At 36.9% G+C, this 19,647-nt stretch overlaps 1 protein-coding gene across 4 annotated transcripts in view; it reads left to right on the top strand.

The window, feature by feature from the left end:
• The window catches only part of Papola (poly(A) polymerase alpha), a 74,927-nt gene extending 60,252 nt beyond the window's left edge, over window positions 1-14,675 (top strand). Inside the window, exons 18-22 of one of the 4 annotated variants that reach the window (XM_042692752.1) lie at window positions 1,937-2,034; window positions 2,502-2,722; window positions 8,222-8,284; window positions 9,984-10,058; window positions 12,566-14,675. In XM_042692752.1, coding sequence (XP_042548686.1) covers window positions 1,937-2,034; window positions 2,502-2,722; window positions 8,222-8,284; window positions 9,984-10,058; window positions 12,566-12,661 — 553 coding nt within the window. In that variant the 3' untranslated portion in view covers window positions 12,662-14,675. Of the gene's footprint in view, window positions 1-1,933; window positions 2,035-2,501; window positions 2,723-8,221; window positions 8,285-9,983; window positions 10,059-12,565 lie in introns of all 4 variants that reach the window. The other 3 variants (XM_042692751.1, XM_042692754.1, XM_042692753.1) reach the window with 3 other exon arrangements.
• The last annotated feature ends 4,972 nt before the right edge of the window (window positions 14,676-19,647 follow it).

The raw sequence follows: 19,647 nt of genomic DNA, 5'->3' as shown, positions 1-19,647 counted from the left end.
GCTTGTACATGGTGTTTTTAAACTAATCAATTTTAATCTGAAGACATCAGGCCTGGCCTCCTGAACATGCTGGGGAAGTTTGTCAATGTCAGAGTTCCCAATTTGTAGAATACCAAACTAACATGTTGTCATTTTAGTATGGATAGGGCAGGTGAAGAAGCAAACATTTTAAATAAGAATTGGGGGATTTTGCATACTTTTTTACACACACACACACACACACACACACACACACACACACACACACACACAGACACACACGGATGGCAAATATATATACACACACATACATTTCATCATATTTCACAATATGATGATTTAGTTCTGAGATTTAGCTCAGATTTAGTTTGGGATAATACTTCAAAACTATTCATTATTTGTGTCCTTTAGTGCCTTATCCCATCCTAATAGTTTTCCTGATTGGTATCATCTACTTTGACTCCATTTAATCTAAAGGGTACCTGGGTACCCGAGAGTTCCGTAGCTTTAAAGGTGACCACTTTCTTTGGTCCCATGTGAAAGCCAGGCACCAAAACTTACGTCCTCCAAGTGCTGCTCACCTTTCAGGCTTCATTATTCATCCTCAAGAGTGTGAACAGTAGCTGAGGAGAGTAAGCACTTTCTGCTTTATTTTCCTTTCAGGACTTTTAAATTAGAAAAGAAAAGAAAAAAAAGAACAACCCTCATGGGCCTGTTTAAGTTGTAGGCTGTGTTTAAATGGTAACAATAACATTAACAATTAGTTAAGGCCAAAAATTTGAGATACAGGACCTGTAGGAGTGGTAAGTTCATAGATCATAGATGCTGAGACCTGGGGCATAGAAACGTATTGAATTTTTTTTTTTTTTTTCTGGCTTGATTTACTTTTAATGTACATAGTTCTTTGACCCCCTCTCAATTCCAGTTAATCTTGGATTTTTTTTGTTTTGTTTTGTTTTGTTTTTTTTGGTCAGTTGTGAAGCCTGAACTCTGGGCCTGGGCACTGTCCCTCAGCTCTTCAGCTCAAGGCTAGCACTTTACCACTAGAGCCACAGGGCCACTTCTGGCATTTTTTTTTTCTGCTTATATGTGCTAAGGAATCGAACTCAGGGTCTCATGCATGTGAGGCAAGCACTCTGCCACTGAGCCACCTTCGCAGCCGAAATTTTTGATATTGATGTGTCTAATAACAATCTCAGTGTATAGAAGATAAGTTAATGATAGAGGTATGCATGTCTCTAAATTTGAAGCCATTCCTATCTGATGATCTTGTTTGTTTGAACTAGGAAGTACGATCATTTGCTGAGATGGGCATGCAAAAGCAGATGATATACTTTGGAGAAAGGGGGTAAAGAAGGCATAAGATAACTTCTAAAGTAAAATACTCTTGTTATTTGAGAATATTGTTTATCCTGGGCAATTGGATGAGCTTCTAGGGCTTCTTCATGTACCCATAGATTTTTGTATACAGACATCTCAGACCAGTTCCTTATGATTTTTTTACATAAAATTATGTTCTATACCAAACCAGTTAAGAAAACAGATCTTTAGTCATCCTCTTTAGAGACTTGGTAGTCGCTGACCATATAAAACAGTTTAAAATTTTAATAGTATGTGAAATTACATACTAGCCATATTTCATATATGGATATGGAATTACATATTAGCCATGTTTCACATATGGAAATGGCTGCATCTTTATAGAGTATACAATACTTAATAGCACAGAATAGCAGATATTCATTACTACAGTAAGTTCTGTTGGACAGTATTATTTTATAGAATGTTTGTATGCTTTTGATTGTTAGACTTCCTCATTAAGGCCAGTTGCTAAATCAAGCATATGTATGAAAAGTAAAACCAAAGAGACAAGTCTGTATAAAATATAGTTATTAAGGTTTAGTTTATACTTTTCAGTTTCCTTTTTGTACTTTATTATTGTTATTATTTTTAGCAGAAACAGTCCTGCTCCAGCTGTGATGGCAGCATCTGTGACCAACATACAGGCTACTGAAGTTTCTGTGCCACAAGTAAATTCCAGTGAAAGCTCAGGGGGTAAGGAGACTGGTGTGACACTTTTGATTTCTTAGAAATAATTGGGTTAGGGCTGGGAATGTAGCTTAGTGGTAGAGTGTTTGCCTACCATGCGTGAAATGCTGGGTTTGATTCCTCAGTACCAATAAACAGAAAAGGCTGGAAGTGGCACTGTGGCTCAAGTGGTAGAGTGCTAGTCTTGAGCAAATGAAGCTCAGGGACAGTGCCCAGGCCCTGAGTTCAAGCCCTAGGAGTGGCAAAAAAAGAAGTAATTGGGTTAAACATAATTTTGAAGAAGAGGGTAAGTATTTGAAATATATTTTTAAATACTCTTTATTATTTGCATGTAAAGTTATGAAATAAAATTCAGATAAAGGCTTCTAATTTATTTTAATGAGTATATATTTTTGTGTTTATGTGTTTACTGCTTTATGTATGTGTTTTGTTTTTGTTTTTTGGTTTGAGACTCACATATATTTATTGTTTAGGTACATCGAATGAAAGCATTCCTCAAACTGCCACACAACCAGCCATTTCTCCACCACCAAAGCCTACGGTCTCCAGAGTTGTTTCCTCAACACGTCTGGTAAACCCACCACCTAGACCTTCAGGAAATGCAGCAACAAAAATATCTAATCCCATAGTAGGATTCAAGAGAACATCCTCACCTCACAAAGAAGAAAGTCCCAAGAAAACCAAAATAGAAGAGGTATGTGGGTGTGGGTGTGCATGTGTGTACATATAAATATATTAGCATGGCAAGACCAACTTGTCTGCTTTTAAATCCAGTGGGAGAAAACCTTCAGCCAGCCCAAAGTGAGGAGGAACAGTAGAAACTACTTAGTGTGTCTGGGAGTCTGGAGTGGTCCAGTACCACTTTTTATCTTCCTTTTATTTTCCTTCTGGTTTTCTAGTGATTTATTGGAGTTCAGAGTCTCATGGACTTTATTGCCTGGGCTGGCTTTGAACGTAATCCTCATATCTCAGCCTCTTGAGTAGCTAGGATTATAGGCGTGAGCCACCAGCACCTGGCTTGTTTTTATGTTTTTTATGTTTTCTTTTTTGTTGAGTTTGGTACTTATACATGCTAATGAGCAAGTGCTATTCCAGTGAGCTGCACCCATTTCCTGTGCCAGTGTTTTAAGTATGTGTACTTTTTTTAGTACATTAAATGTCACCTTAATGTGTTAATATTTAGTGACATCTTTAAATTTTATTTACTCTTTGGCCCCTTTGAACATCCTCTATATTTAAGATGGAATTATTGTACTGTACTTGGTATTACAGGATAACATGGGTTCTGGGGATCCACCTCAGGGCCTTGAACATGCTAAGTATACAATACTACCACTGATCTATACTTCTAGTACTTTGGTGTTTTGTGTATATGTTTAATGATTGAACATTAATTTGTGATCTTCAATCAGTAGTTTTCTAACCTTTACTTTTTATAGTAGCTGGCTTACATTAACACAATTTGAAATAATTTTAGGAAAACCATTAAAGGCATATATTGATTTTAAAAGACTTATATGTTTATATAAGTTTATCTGTTTAGATGTGCTGTGGCATCAGAATGGAGGGCATTGGATATGCTAGGCAGGTGATCTCCCATTGAGCAACACCTGAAGTCTTTGGTATGGATCTTAGAAGTTGTTAACAAAGCAAATTCACCTTTCCAGTTGTTACCATATAGTTTATATATTAGCGAGGAACTCACCTTTGCCCCAGAGATGACCATTCAAAAGTCACTAATTACAATTTTTGGTTGAGTCGATTATTTATATTGAAACTTTCCTTTGAATGAGAGACTATAGGTTTGTCCTGGGATCTACTGTGCTTGGGTCAATAATTGTGAAAAATTAATGAATTGATTGAGTCTTTTTGTTTTTTGTTTTTTTTTGGGGTCCGGTCGTGGGGCCTGAACTCTGGGCCTGGGCGCTGTCCCTCAGCTCTTCAGCTCAAGGCTAGCGCTCTACCACTTGAGCCACAGTGCCACTTCTGGCTTTTTTCTTTTTGCTTATGTGCTGAGGAATCGAACCCAGGGCCTCTGGCTTGCAAGGCAAGCGCTCTACCACTGAGCCACCTTCCCAGGCCCTGATTGAGTCTATTTAAATGTTTTGGTTTTATATTAACTTCAGAAATAGCCATAATTAACTGAAATTTATTATGATGGATTTTGACATTTTGTGCTAAATGAGAATGAACAATGCATACAAGTATGTTTTACAAGATGGGTTACTGTTGGAAGTGACGCTGTGGTTCAAGTGGTGGAGCACTGGCCATGAGCTGAAGAGCTCAGGGACAGTGCCCAGGCCCAGAGTTCAAGCCCCATGACTGACCAAACAAAAAAAAAAAAAAATCTCTTAGAGCAGTGTTTTTTGTTTTTTGCTGGTCCTGGACTTGAACTCAGGGCCTGGGCACACTTCCTCAACCTCTTTGTGCTCAAGGCCAGAGCTCTATCACTTGAGCTACAGTGCCACTTCCAGCTTTTTCTGAGTAGTTTCTTGAAAAGTCTCAGAGACTTTTCTGCTTGGACTGGCTTCAAACCACAATCCTTAGATCTCAGCCTCCTAAGTAGCTAGGATTATAGGATTATAGGCGTGAGCCAGCCCTGCAGGGCAGTGATTTTTAGCTTCAGTTAAAACTATTTTTTTTTCAAGGTTTTTTTTTTTTTTCTTGAGGCAGAGTTGTATTGTGTTTCTTAGACTGGCCTCATACTCAAGATACTCCTGCCTCACCCACAAAGAGCTGAGTTCATTATTTTATTTAACCAGGGATTTTAAGGCTTCTTCCAGGTACCCTACATCAGAACCTTCTGGGAGTACGATCTGAGAATCTTATTAAGAGCTCCTCTGCCACATAATAGTGTTTTGCAGTAACTAAGAATGTACTAGTTTTGGTGTAAATCACACATTCTGCCTGTTGATAGTATTTTGAGTTATCAGAACATTTCAGAATTGAGATTTCTTTTTAGTTTTGATTTCTGTATTTGATTTTTTTTTTGGGGGGGGGGTCCAATCATGGGGCCTGAACTCTTGGTCTGGGCGCTGTCCCTCACTCAAGGCTAGCGCTCTACTACTTGAGCCACAGCGCAACTTCCGGCTTTTTTCTTTTTGCTTATGTGGTGCTGAGGAAGCGAACCCAGGGCCTCATGCATGCAAGGCAAGCACTCTACCACTGAGCCACCTTCCCAGCCCCTGTATTTGATTTTCTTACATTTGATTTCTTTACTGTTATAATGGCACTCCAAGAGCGCTTTATATATATGAGCACAGTGTTTTTAATCTTGTTTTTGTTTATATAGCTAAAATAGTGTTTCTGTTTCTTGTATGGTTTAGAGACACAATAGGAACACTTTAAATTTAATATGAAAAATTAAAAATACATAGGAAAATGAAGAGCCACCGTGTGCCTACCACACAGCCGCAGTTATGATGAACCGTCAGTCTCTCCCCTTGAGTCTGTCAGCTTTCCATTTCCTTTTGTCCTTAAGAGTCTTTAGAAGTAAAATGTAGGCACCATTATTCATTAGAACTTAGAAATCATGTATCTGTAAAAGAAAGCATGAACAAAAAAAAAAGCCCACTTTCAAAAAGTAAGTGTTCATCAGTATCATCAGACATTAAGTGACTGTCTCATTGATTATTTTAAAATATTCTCTTGTTAAAACATGCAACTAAAGATGATGGCTGTTAAATTATTTGGTGTCTTTTAAGTATCCTTTTAATAGATGTTTCTTGTTTTTCTTATAATTTTTTTGTTTTATATATTTTCTTATTTGTTTATTATATTTCCTTGGAATTAACACCAACAGAATTTTCAGGTAGAGAAAAGGTCTTAATTTATTTTGTAAGCTATTGCCATTTCCCAACAAAGGAACTTGAGGTTCATTGGCTTTTCCAAGTATAGAGCTAACTTTATTCAGAGGAAGAAGTAGACCCAAGATCTAAAATTTTTAAAAATTTTATTGTCAAGGTGATATACAAAGGGGTTTCAGTTACATAAGTAAGGTAATAAGTACATTTCTTGCCAAACTTGTTACCCCTCCTCATTTTTCTCTTTAAGACCTAAATTTAATGGTTGACAATTCAAAGTTTATTTTAGCATGGATACTGTTATTTTAAACCCCCTTAAAAGTTGGTCTTTTGCCCTTGCGCCGGTGGCTCACGTTTGTAATCCTAGCTACTCAGGAGGCTGAGATCTGAGGATTGCGGTTCAAAGTCAGCCGGGGCAGGAAAGTCTGTGAGGCTCTTATCTCCAGTAAACCACTAGAAAACCGGAAGTGGCGCTGTGGCTCAAGCAGTAGAGCAGCTCGCCTTGAGCTGAAGAGCTGAGGGACAGTGCCCAAGCCCAGAGTTCAGGACCAACCAAAAAAAAAAAAAAAAAGTTGGTCTTTTGTTTTTCTATTCATTACTACTGATATTAAGTGTCAGCCGGTGTGACAATCCACATCTGTAATCCCAGCACTCCAGATCACGTGTTCTGGGATTCATGCATCTAGACAGGAGAACATTTCTTTCTTTTTTGTGCTGGTCCTGGGGTGTAGCTGTTCACACAGCGAGACCTGGGAACACAGTGTCTGGTAGGCAGAAAGTGGACCATACCATGCGGGTATAGACAAAGTTTATTGGAACATCACATGCTTATAGGCAGCAAACAGGCAGAAGAAGTAAATCTTCAGTCAGGGGGGCAGAGAGTTAATCTTAAAACCGTTTTATGGGAATACAGACAATGAGAGTTTAAGTCAGTAAGCAGGAATAGCTAATCCATGTCAACAAATGTGGAGCAGTTCCAGTAATCATAGTAAGGAAAGCACAGGTGAGTACACAAAGGTCTGGATGCATTGTTCTATAGGGTTAACTTGGAGGAGCATGAATGACACTTCCCTCAAATCTTCACCTGAGTCTGGTGCTGGGTATCAGACCTTTGCCCTGTCTTGGAAGAAGGGGTAACCCCTTCTTCAGAGGGAATGCAAGCTAGCATGCACTCTCACAGCACACAGGAGCTCAAATGGGGTCATGCGAGTTGATGCCTCTGACACTAGGGCTTGAACTCACATGGCCAGGACGCAGCATTTGTGCTCAAGGCTAGTGTTCTACCACTTGAACCACAGTTCCACTTCCAGGCTGGCTTTGAACCACAATTCCCAGATCTTAGCCTCCTGAATAGCTAGGATTATAGGCATGAGATATCAACACCGAGCCTAACAGGAGAATTGTAGTTCAGCTTAATGTATATTAAATCCTAAAAGTAAAAATAATTTGCTGTATCTCATAGACTATATTACTAATCTAGGCTATATATTTACAACTATTTTTCTGCAGGAGATTCAGACACAAAATTACAATGAACTGTCATGTTTGTATTACTTAGCTTCAGTATTTAACTCAGGGTCAACCTTGTCTCATCATTTGGTCCCAGTATATTTATTATACTGATATTAGTAATTCATAGTATCATGTAGCTAGTCAGTATTTTGATCTACACAGTTGTGATAAGACTTGTAACTTTTTTGGAATACAGAGAATGTCCTTATCAAAATTTTGTTTTTACTTCATTAAATCTTTTCTAACTTTATTGTAAGTTGCCTGTAACTTCTGTTCTGTTATTTAAAATGGAATTTTAATTCTATTCAGTAAATAAAGCTGAGAAGTATCAATGTAACTTTTAGTCCCAAAGCAAAAGCATATCTCAGATCTTGAATTCTTCAAAGTATTAGTGGGTTTTGCTATGAAAGGTGTGTGTGTGTGTATTGGGGCAGGGGTGCCCACATGTACACAGGCATGGGCACACATGTTTGTGGTGTCAATTGTTAGCTATGGTTGAGAAAGTTAAATGATATTTGACAGCATTTCTTAAACTGTGTGGATATGTCTCCCATAGGATGATAGTACCTCAGAGTAGTAGCTTTTGGCTAGGGTATTCTTTCCTTTACCTCACACAAAAATATTTATGAACCTTAGTTGTTTGGGAATATACATTAGCTACAGTAACAATTTTTCTCTTGTGTGTGTGTGTTTTTTTTTAATGTGGTGCTTATTGAAGCCAAGTTAATCTCAAAAAGCTTTTTAAAGGGGGAACTTTTATTACGACTATACTTGATCTTATTTTATGGTTTTGAAAATTTTTTCTAATTTAAAGCATTGATTGGCAAATAATCTAAATTTTTCGTTTTAGAGAATAAAGCTTTTTTTTTTAAAAACAGGATGAAACAAGTGAAGATGCTAACTGTCCTGCTTTGAGTGGACATGATAAAACAGAAACAAAGGTATACCAACTTAGCCTTTAGAAATACACAATTAAGAATGCAGAGATGGGATGGAAATGTCTGTATTATATTTTGTGTTACACAGTTTAGATTTTTTTCAAATATTGTTTTTAGAGAATTGTGTATTGCTTTGTAATGTTAATACCTAATGCTGAAGAGAATATAGTAGTCTGGTCCCTATTTTTACTTACAATTAAGTAGAGAAGATAATATGGTAGAAATAAGTCATGTAGCTAGAAACAAAACTAATTCAAAGTTTAAGGAGCAAAATAGGGTGTGGTATTTTTGACGGTAGAAATGGCAGAAGTCTTTGTGGAAGAAAGTAGCATTTGATGTGTCTTTGAAGGTTGCATAGGAGTGTAGATAGTGAGCAATAAGAAGGTCATCTCTATGTTAGGATTGGAGAACTGTTTTGGCTAGTCCTGGGGTGCATAGAGCTTGAATAAAGTTGATGACTTGGAAGAGATTGATTTTTTTCAAACTCTGAAAGACTTGGAATGTTATATATTTCTAAGTTAAGATATACTTAAAGGCTTTTAGCTTCATTTCTGTATGTTGTAGAAATATTAGAAAGTTTTGCCTTTCAAATGAAAGAAATTCCCATGATGAATATTCTAACAAGTATTCTTTTGGTATCTGTCTAGATTTTTAAGCGTTCTCTCATTTGTACATACATACCACTGCATTTTACTTTCTAATTTTTAATCCACTTGGAAACTCAGAAAATACATTTATGTCTTTATTATAATCTACGAAGTTATTACTAATGGGTGTATAAAAGATTATTACCATATTGAATAAGTCCTGTTATTTTTAATAATGGCTTTCATAAAAATAGTTATATTTGCTGTTAGAGTGTTGACTGTAGCAAAATATCTGCCATCTACTTATATTTATTTAGAATAAATTAATAGAAGAAGACTTTCCAAGGTGAATGGTATGCTTAATTGTAAAACTAGATGTGCTGCCAGCTTGTTCCCCAGAAAAGGCTGTATTTCCATTCTTCAATCTTGTTTATTCTTCACTTTTATGGGGAGAAAACCGATATTTTGTGTTTTTATGTTTGCTTACATATTTTTGTGGAAATTCAAGTTTTTGTATGTTTATTTTCATTTGTGCATGCATATGTATGTTTGCTTTTGTGCACTGCATTTTAAAGATTCACAACAGTAGGCCCATCTAGTTTACCCTGTCTGTTTTTTTAAAAAATAGAGTAAAACCAGCACACTGATTATTAGAGGCCATAAGGAAGGAGAAATTATCTAGAGATTTTTTTCTACTTTTAATTATGGACAATTTTTATATTTATGAGTAATTGTATTTAATAATATTGAGTGCAGTCACTCATATAGCTCAGATTCCTTTGGAATTTTGTTATTGTTGTCTGGGCAGCAGTGTGTCTATGCATGTCTTTAACTAATATTTGCTTAACATGTTCAAATTAAAGCTAGTTGAAATGATAGATATTTTGACCATGCATTGCAAAATTTAAGTAAGCAAGTAGAAATTTATGAATATTGGAAATAGGGAAATAACCTGTAAAAAGGCTTAATAAGTGCTTTTGTAATATAGTTACATTTCTCTCTCCTGATCCCTCCTGTCTTCCGGTTTGTCGTCTTTATTAGCAACCAAACCCAGTTATGTTATTTTACCCTTTTTTAAGTCTTTCTTCCCTCCTCCCACCCTCTTTGTCTCACAGGAACAACTTGATACAGAGACAAGTACAACTCAACCAGAAGCTATTCAGACAGCAGCTTCTCTGCTGGCCTCTCAGGTACTACATGCAACAAGCCAGGAGAGTTTTGTTTATGTTCCTAAGATTAGCATGTTATACAAGCATTCTTCTGTCCTGGTATTTGAGCTCACTATGGGCACTGTCCCTGAGCTTCTTTTGCTCAAGGCTAGCACTCTACCACTTGAGCCACAGGGACATTTCCGGCTTTTTCTTTTTATGTGGTACTAAGGAATGGAACCCAGGGATTCATGCATACTAGGCAAGCACTCTGCCACTAAGCTACATTCCTAATCCAAAACACGCATTCTTATTAGACTATTATGATTATCTGTGAAAAATATAGATACAGATATTTATTGTAGATTGAAAAAAGACAGGGCACTAAATTTGATGAAATTGTTCTTTGATGTGTTATCACTAGCTTGGTGTGCATATCTGTAGTCCTAGGTACTCAGGAGGCTGATGTGAACTGATCATTTTCCCAAGGTCAAAACCAGCCCGAGCAACACAGACTCCTCAAAGACCAAATATATATATAGCTATGATTGATACCCTTATATACTGTAAGTCATTTGTATCCTTACCAATCATATACCCTCATCTTATGTAAGTATTTTATTGATAGATTGAAGAATAAAATTTAAATAAAAAGAAAAAGATGATTTTTAGGATTTTTTGTGTACAAGGCTAATACGATCTTTTTGTTTCTATATTTAGTGCAAATTAGTTTAAGTCTGTGCTACTTCTGCTTATAATGATGGTTTCTTGAATGCAGTAAATATCATTTTACACTGATTTGGAAATAATTATTTTGTTATGAAAGAATTGTTTTTTCCCAAATCTTTTCCAGTTGACTGAACCTCAAAGTATACATCAAACTCAAATGAATATTAATATCAAATGAGTTAATCTCTATACAACAACTGAAATACTACTATTGCTGTACTTAGTCCATGATTTTTCTTTGTGTATCAAAGTTGTTACAACGTGTTCATTTAAATGTGCTCTGTTGGATGGTAATGACCTTAAATCTGTAAATCTGTATAAATACTATACTTATTTATGCTTAGAATGTTTTTTTGTTTGTTGTTTTTTTTGGGGTCCGGTCATGGGGCATAGGCGCTGTCCCTCAGCTCTTCAGCTCAAGACTAGCGCTCTACCACTTGAGCCACAGCGCCACTTCCAGCTTTTTTCTTTTTGCTTATGTAGTGCTGAGGAATCGAACCCAGGGCCTCTGGCATGCAAGGCATGCGCTCTACCACTGAGCCACCTTCCCAGCCCCATAGAATATTTTTTACTTTTTATCATCTTTATACAATAAAATATGTAGGAGGTAGACTAACATGAAGAAATGTGCTTCATTTTGATACGTGGACAAACGTTTCATTTAAGTGATCCTTTAAACTGTCTTGGTTTGCTGCGTAATGTTTTCTAAGGAGGTATTGGTCATTTTAATTATTTTTATGAGCAAATCACCCCTCCTCTTTCCCCCTTTTTGCTCTCCCTCTGCCTTTATGCTGCTCCCATGCAGCTGGCATGGTCCAGTATTTTGCTGATTAATTGGAAATGGAATTTCATGGCCTTTTCTGCCCCAGAGTAGCTTTAAGCCTGGGTCTTTGACCTCAGCCTCCTGAGTAGCGAGGATTATAATAGTGAGCCACTGGCACCCAGTTAGAAGTTTGTTTTGTTTTGTTTTTAAATAATATAACAAATATGTAAACCCAGTGAGAGAAAAAAAATACCTGTTTACAGAATTAATGATTTTTAAAAGCACTTCCATTTTACTATAGTATGAGATATATTTACTTTTGGGAGGCGATGTCTAACAGTGAATCTATTTTGAGGTAAATATTTAGATGAATAGATGGGCTTTGACAGCATCAGAAGCTGCTTCCAGATACATGGGAATCTTTGTGTCTATTTGGAACTTTTTATAATGTTCTATAACTCATTTTTGTATTTTCAGATGTTAAATAATCCCTGTGATTTGATCCTAGTTATTGGTAATAAGAAAAGCTTCCCTAAAATGTAGGATAGTTAAGTTGCTTTTTTAATTGTACAGAGTTAATTTTGTATTTTGTGCTGTAAGAAAATAGCACATGTACTGAGATGATAACTGCTGGCTGCTTTTGTGTTTGAGATGAAGTTAAGTTTTCTCCCACACGGGGGTGCTCCAGTACTACTTAATAATACAGCTGTTTGTTACAATAAGTAAATACAATTTAACATTACCTTGATATATATTACAGGTGAGTGTTAGGTCAAGAAATGTGTATGAGAGATATGTTTGAAATCCTTAGGAGTTTTCTATAGATTGTAAAAGTATTATTAAAGTATTTGCACCTGCTTGAAAATGTGTCCAAGTATACACATAATTTGATTAGTGATAGTTAATTGCATTCCATCTTGACATTTTTGAATATTTTTCTCTAAAATTTTAATGCTTTGCTTGTGATAGGGGCCACAATTTCTTAGCAGGTAAAATACATCTTGCTGTTGAATTGCAGTGCTTTGAACACCAATGTGCTCTTTGCTTTCATTCTCAGAAAACATCCAGTACAGACCTTTCTGATATCCCTGCTCTCCCTGCAAATCCTATTCCTGTTATCAAGAATTCAATAAAACTGAGACTGAATCGGTAAAACAACCTCAGGGGTCCATAAACAGTATCTGCCAGCTCAACCTGTTGTCTTCAATGCTAAACAAGGAGAATGGAAGGTACAAGACTAGACGTGGCTGACAGTGGATTTAGTTTTTTTGGTGACCTACCTTACTGGGCTAATCAGCACTTGATCGGAAGTCCAGGTTAGTATGTGAAGCCAGGAGTACTATTATTATTGTGTTAGCAACAGTTGCATTACTCTTCAAAAAAATTACTGCCTTTAAAAAAGAAAAAAAGACACCTCAAGCTATATTTGTATCCATAGTTGACATCTGAATTGGGTAAATATGTTTGATGCATTGTTTGGAAAATTTGCAATACAAACTGGCATAAGAGTTCCTTATTCTAATGATGCACTTTTATGTATTTTTTATTAGGAAGTAGAACTAATTTTAGATTTTCAGCTTGATGGATTTTAATTTTTTCCCAAAGAATTTCCTTTACAATTAATCTTCAAATTGGACATTACTGTAAGGTGGTGTCCTGTTACACTTCCAAGAAGGGACAAAGTACATCTAATCCAGTCACAATGAGGTAGCTGTAACCCTTCAACTGAAAGGCCAACTTTAGAGGATACGTTTGACATTAAAAGAACAATCTGGAAATACCTGGTTTTGATGGGGTTATGATTCAGAAATGATACTGGTTTTATTTATAGAGTTGTTTTATAGTGCATACAAATCAGCAATGAACCAGCAAATATGTTTTTGTTCTCCCCCTTCCCCCGGAAGCAAATACATTTTTTTAGCCTTCCTTCTCTCTATCTCTTTGCTTTTTTTTTTTCTTCTCGTTTGTTTGTATGCACAAAGTAGGACTTACTTCACAAAAACCAAAATGCCAGTATTTTCTTAAGCCATGATGTGAAACAGATGACCCTGTTGCTACATGGCACGAACACAAAATTGTGATGAATCTTGTAGGATGACTAAAAGTAATGTCCATGAAGCATGGTACATCTTGAATGGCCATTTGAGCTCTAAAGAGGAATTTTGTACACTCCACAGAACTACTATTCCTATCTTATAGAAATTGATTTTCCATTTTAAACATGGGTAAAAAAAGCATTTTCTCTAAGATTTTTTAAACCAATTTTTATTTTTAACTGGTTTATCAAAATTTGTCAGTAAATTTTACATACAAAAACATTCTAAAAATCATTTCTAGCAAGCACTTGACATCTAGTTAGCTCTCTACTCCTTTTTAGTTTGTTTTGTTCTACCAGATTAGTAACTCTTTAAAGAAAACAATTTATCATACAGCAGAATTCTCATCCATCTCTATGAAGTATGAGGGATGCCAGATATTGATAAACCTGGATGAAGCAAATCTATCAGAGTTTTCTGATGAGCATGTTTTGTGAATCCTCCATTGTGCTCCATTCTCTTACATGTGCATTTTTCATGTTCACCTGCAGTTGCTTAATCTCTTCCCCTATCCTTCTAAATTAATTTTCCAAAAGTTGGAGTGTAGTCCTTTCCCCCTTAGGCTATGCATTAATTGAGGCTTTCTTTTCACCATGACTTTATAATGTCTAGTATGCGATATTTCTACTTCCCACATCTTTGCTCTGCACAGTCACCTTTCCTTTCCTTTTACCACCTAAGAAAAAAGATGGTCAGCTAACAGGCGAATTGTAAAGGTGTCTGTGTTTGTGTAGCTTCAGAGTTAGATTGACATCGCCAGGCACAGATTTAGTCTTGTCATTTTGTTTACACATTGGGGAGAAAAATTTCAGTTTATTAAGCGTTTCATGTAACTGCATCCAAGTTTTGCCAGGCTGGAAACTTGGACCTTTTCTGTGTAGTGACTTTTTAATTCTAGTTTTCATAACTTGGAGATCAGACTGTTGCTTTCGCATGATGTATGTAGTGTCTCATGACTGAAGTTTGCTTTGTTTTATAGTATCTGTACTCCTTGTATTTTTCAAGAGCTATTTTGTAAACAGATGATGTATTTCTCCATTGAAAACACAATAAAAAAAAACAGCACAATCTTATAGTTGGTGATTTCTTTTGCTTGTACTCTTCTCTTAAATGTTGTAACACTTGGTTGGTTTCACTTGTCTATTTTTTGTAGTAGGACTGAATGGAGATTCAAAAATACGTTTACTATGGTTACATGTTTCTGGTTAACCCATCAACAGCAACCTAATTATGTTTGACATAATAACCAAGTCTTTGTTTTTCATATAATTATTCTTTTGGGAGGAAGATGTGAATATAGCTACTAATAACTCACTTTCAGCTCTCCACCCACTAAGATAGTTACCCAGTGGGCAGACACTGTGTTATCTGGGTTTTTATCCTGTGCAGTGTAGACAGTACCCTGTGTGGTTCCTTTTCAAAATTGTTGGCTTTCAGAGTACTTGGCACTTGATCTCTAATGTCAGCAGGTGGCACTGTTGTTTTTCAGCAAATTTAGAATTATAGACCATAGCTAGCCAGGTTCCTGTTTATTATTATACCAAATCCAAACCAGGTTTTACTCTTAAACTCCAAATGCTTGATATTGTATGGCATGGATTAGGAGTAAGTTGCTTCTATATGTTTTGGTTACCTGGTGGGAGATAGACCTCTTTAGCATTACTGTTATTATTTATTATTCCAAGAAATATACAGCTGTGCCCATACCCTGTAAATTCCAGATTTTAATGTCTTTTTCAGATATTATTTATGACTATAGTGTGGGATACATTTTTTAGAAAAGTATAATCCAACTTTGGAGTTTATTCTGCAAAAATGAAAACATTGGGAAAACTACCCAGGACTTTATTATTAACATCTACATAGCTGAGCTTGCCGCACATTTTCTGCCTTGGTAGACAACTGCATATGGGGCTGAGTATCATACTTTGTGTATTTTATTATCCTCACGGCCTTTAGGCATCTTATGCATCTTGCTGAATTAGTAAAATGATCATTGGAAGTCGAGTATTTCATGGCTCTGGGTAAATTCTGGATTATTTTTCTAATTAACACCTTTTCTTTTCTCTACACAGAAAACTGTTTCAAAGTTCTGCATAGTATTCTGGCTGTTGGAGGTGACAATAAATGATCAGCAGCTCCAAGTAGTAATTGGTATATGAAAGGCCAAATCAAGCCTCAGAAGTAGTAGTACACTTAAATGCATTTAAATGTAAAGATAGCCAGAGCTGTGGTAGCATGCTCGGGAGACTAAGACAGGAGGATTGGTAGTTCCAGGCCAGCTTGGAACGCAGGCAAAATCCTTTCTCCAAAACTAAAAGATGAACTTTTTCCAAAAAGGCATCAAACAGTTCTTTGGATCTTCTTTTACTTATTTTAGTTCTAATAAAATTGAATCGTACCAGGAAGATTAGTTGCCTTTTCGCCTGAATGTATTTTGTCTGTGCATGATTTCTTCTTCATTAGGTTTCCTTCAAGCCAAAATTTTAAGTGGTTCATTTTTTGTCTGAGACAAGAAATTGGTGAATGAATTAGACTTGTAATAGGCATGGCCTTTAGTTCATATGTTGCAAATGGTTAAGACTATAATACTTGCCAGGTGATGGCAGCTCATGCCTATAATCCTAGCTACTCAGGAGGCTGAGATTGGAGGATCGCTGTTCATAGCCAGCCCCAGCAAGAAAGTCTGTGAGACTCTTACCCCCAATCAGCCTCTCAGAAAACTGGAAGTAGCACTGTGGCTTAAGTGTAGAGCTCTTGCCTTCAGCTGAAGAGCTGAGGGTTAGGTCTCAGGCCTAGAGTTCAAGCCCCATGACCAACCAAAAAATAATAATAATAGTTACTTATGTATTTGTAGAATCAAGTTGTTCATCCTTTTTCTTGTCAGTTTGCTGCGGTTTCTTGCTGTACTATTTATTTTTCAGGATTAGTCGTAGAAAAGTTAGAAAGTTTTTTGAGTACTTTGTGAGATGGAGATACAAGCCAGGGTCTTGAAATATGTAAGGTGAGCACTCTTCTATAAGCTATGCCCCCAGCCCAAGACTGCTTTTTGGTTTTAAGAGAAAACACAGTGTATTTTTCATCTAAAACTATTTTTTAAAACATCTTGTTGTGTTTCATATAGCTTTAATGGTACCAAGTGAAAAAGTACATAAATATTTCTGACTCATGTATTTCAGGAATTATTGAATTTTTATTCTAGAAGTGATTTTTTTAATGTCCTTTCTCTTCCTCAGAGACCTGCTTTTGTCTCAATATTCTAGGAACAGCCTAGCAGCTGATCAAACCACACAAGTATGTTTTTGAAAGGAATGGAATTTAAAGTCTATTTATCCACTCCCAATTCACAAGCTTCCTCTTAGAGGAGTAGAATTAAGACTTTGATCAGCTTTACACTTCAATTGTATTGAAGGTTATGATTGTAATTATTGTCCTTCATTCTCCGTAATTCTCTATGCTACATATAGAAACATCATTAAAAATCTTATCTACAAAGAGCACAGAGTTGTTTTTGTAGATTAGCCATTTGTTGTTTAAAATGTTAACTTGCACAGTCTTCTTTATAGGAGTTTTTATTTTTTGTTTGCTTTTTGAAACAATTTTACTATGTAACCCTCAAATTACAAGGCCTGTGCCACCACACGTGGCTCAAATTTATTTGTTTACTTATTTATTTTTGCAGTTGCATTGAGGCTTAAACTCAGGGCCTGGGCTCTGTCCCTGAGCTCTTTTGCTCAAGGCGAGTGCTCTACCACTTTGAACCATAGCTCCACTTCTGGTTTTCTGGTAGTTAATTGGAGATAAGACTTTCATGGACTTTCCTGACTCGGCTGGCTTTGAACTGTGATCCTCAGATCTCAGCCAGCCTCTTGAGTAGCTAGAATTACAGGTGTGAGCCATCAGCACCTGGATAAAAGGTTTATTTATTTATTTGTCGGTCGTGGGGCTTGAACTCTGGGCCTGGGCGCTGTTCCTCAGCTCTTCAGCTCAAGGCGAGCGCTCTACCAATTGAGCTACAGCGCCACTTCCAGTTTTCTAGTGGTTTATTGGAGATAGGAGTCTCATGGTCTTTCCTGCCCGGGCTGGCTTTGAACCGCGATCCTCAGATCTCAGCCTCCTGAGTAGCTAGGATTACAGGCGTGAGCCACCAGCGCCCGGCGGCTAAAAGGTTTATTTTTTAACATGACCTAAAGTGCCACATTACTTACTTACCTTCTGATTTGGGATGCTTTAATAAGTCACATCAGTAGGATGGGAAATGTATTCAAATAAACTTCCAAACATTGTATGTGTGTTTCAGTCAAGGCATGTTTCTAGCTTTTGATGTTCCTGACACATAGAATAATGCCCTATTGCCATCAAACTTACTGGTTTTGTTTTGGTTTCGGTCATGGGACTTGAACTCTGGTCCTAGGCCCTGTAACCTCAGTTTTTCAGCTCAAGGCTAGCCCTTTACCTTTTGAGCCACAGCACCACTTCCAGTTTTCTGAGTGGCTTATTGGAGATAAGAGTCTCAGGACTTTACAAACCGGGCTGGCTTTGAAGCAAACATCAATCCTCAGATCTCAGCCTCCTGAGTAGCTAGGGTGACAGGCATGAGCCACCAGTGCCCGGCAAACTTACAGTTTTTGATTGTGCTAATCTTTAGTGATGTAAATGGATTTATCCTTAAACTCTCTGTGGGTTTCAGAAATGACTGGGGAAAGATGGGATGTTGATGTGATTTTTACTGCAGTGCACAGTGAGTGGAAGCCAGAGAACAGCTTCAACTGGGTAGAGGTGGGCACTACTGTGGCCTTCACAGCAGAGGTCCTCTTCCATGGAGCACGGCACCACAGCACATGGCACATCTGTGTTCATGCTCTTGTCAAATAATGATGCCTAAACAGACTAAAGGGAAATAATGAGTAAATCCAGACTTTTATACTGGTAATAGTGCATATATGAAGTTTCATGGAAACTGCCCTGCCTCCCAATAACTGAACTTTGCAGCTATTATAGTATACTTAACATGGAGGGTATTTTTTTTTTTTTTATTGTCTGGTTATGCTCTGATTTTAGTTTTTGCTGGTCGTGGAGCTTGAACTTGTGGCCTGGGCCTGGTCCCTGAATTCTTTTGCTCAAGGCTGGCACTATACTACTTGGAGCCACAGCTCTACTTCCTATGCTGTGATTTTTAAATATGATCCTTCTAAAAGACTTCACAAGTCTTTTAGAAGCATTTCTTTTAATTAATTTTTGTAAGATGTTATTTTTTGATCCAACAGATTTCATGCTGAAAATGTAGTTTGAATAATTCAAACATTTCCATTTTGTGGGTTTTTAATGCTTGTAGATGTTTAGTTCAGTCGTGTGTGTGTGTTTTCTAATAATGTCACTAAAATAGATCAAACTTTTGGGGGGATTTTGGAGGGGAAGTCTAATACAGTTTTTGCTTAAATATGTTTTCTGGAAGTACAGTAACATTTCTGGGGATGAAAGTGATTCTCTGCTACTGTACTGCCTTCTCGATCTAAGCAGGTATTTAGTTTTCAGATTTGGGGCATAAGAAAGTAGGTATGTATTTTAACATAAGAAGGTAAAATGTCCCAACTTTGTGCTGGTTCCTTGTGGTGCTGTCTCTTGGCACAACACCCTTTTCACAAACTTTCACACTGTGTAGTGCCTGGTGCTATGCGATTTCCAGAAATCTGGCATGCGAATTGGTCCTTGTTTGCGTTTTCTGACTGCAGTGGAGCTGTTAATAAAGAGATTGATGATAAAGTTGTCGAGAAGAGACAGTTGGGCAGAACTGCTCCCTGTGAGTGACAGAGGGCATGATCTGCCTTCACAGCCAAGAAAGCTGCCCCCAGCAGAGAGCCGACCGTGCCTGGACGTCGTGCCAAGACTATTAGAAGCTTTGCTCACTATTAGGCTACTGTATCTTCCTTTAATTTAGGCTTTAGATTTTCGTTTTTATTATCCAGTTTATAAGATGCTCAGAACAAATATATTTGCAAAAAGGGCACACACTTCCCAACTGTAAAATAATTATTGCTGCAAC

The sequence above is a fragment of the Dipodomys spectabilis genome, unplaced genomic scaffold (genome assembly GCF_019054845.1).
Source record: "Dipodomys spectabilis isolate Male_0828 unplaced genomic scaffold, ASM1905484v1 ptg000157l, whole genome shotgun sequence".
Taxonomy (NCBI): domain Eukaryota; kingdom Metazoa; phylum Chordata; class Mammalia; order Rodentia; family Heteromyidae; genus Dipodomys; species Dipodomys spectabilis.
This window is presented reverse-complemented; position numbering and strand designations above follow the sequence as displayed.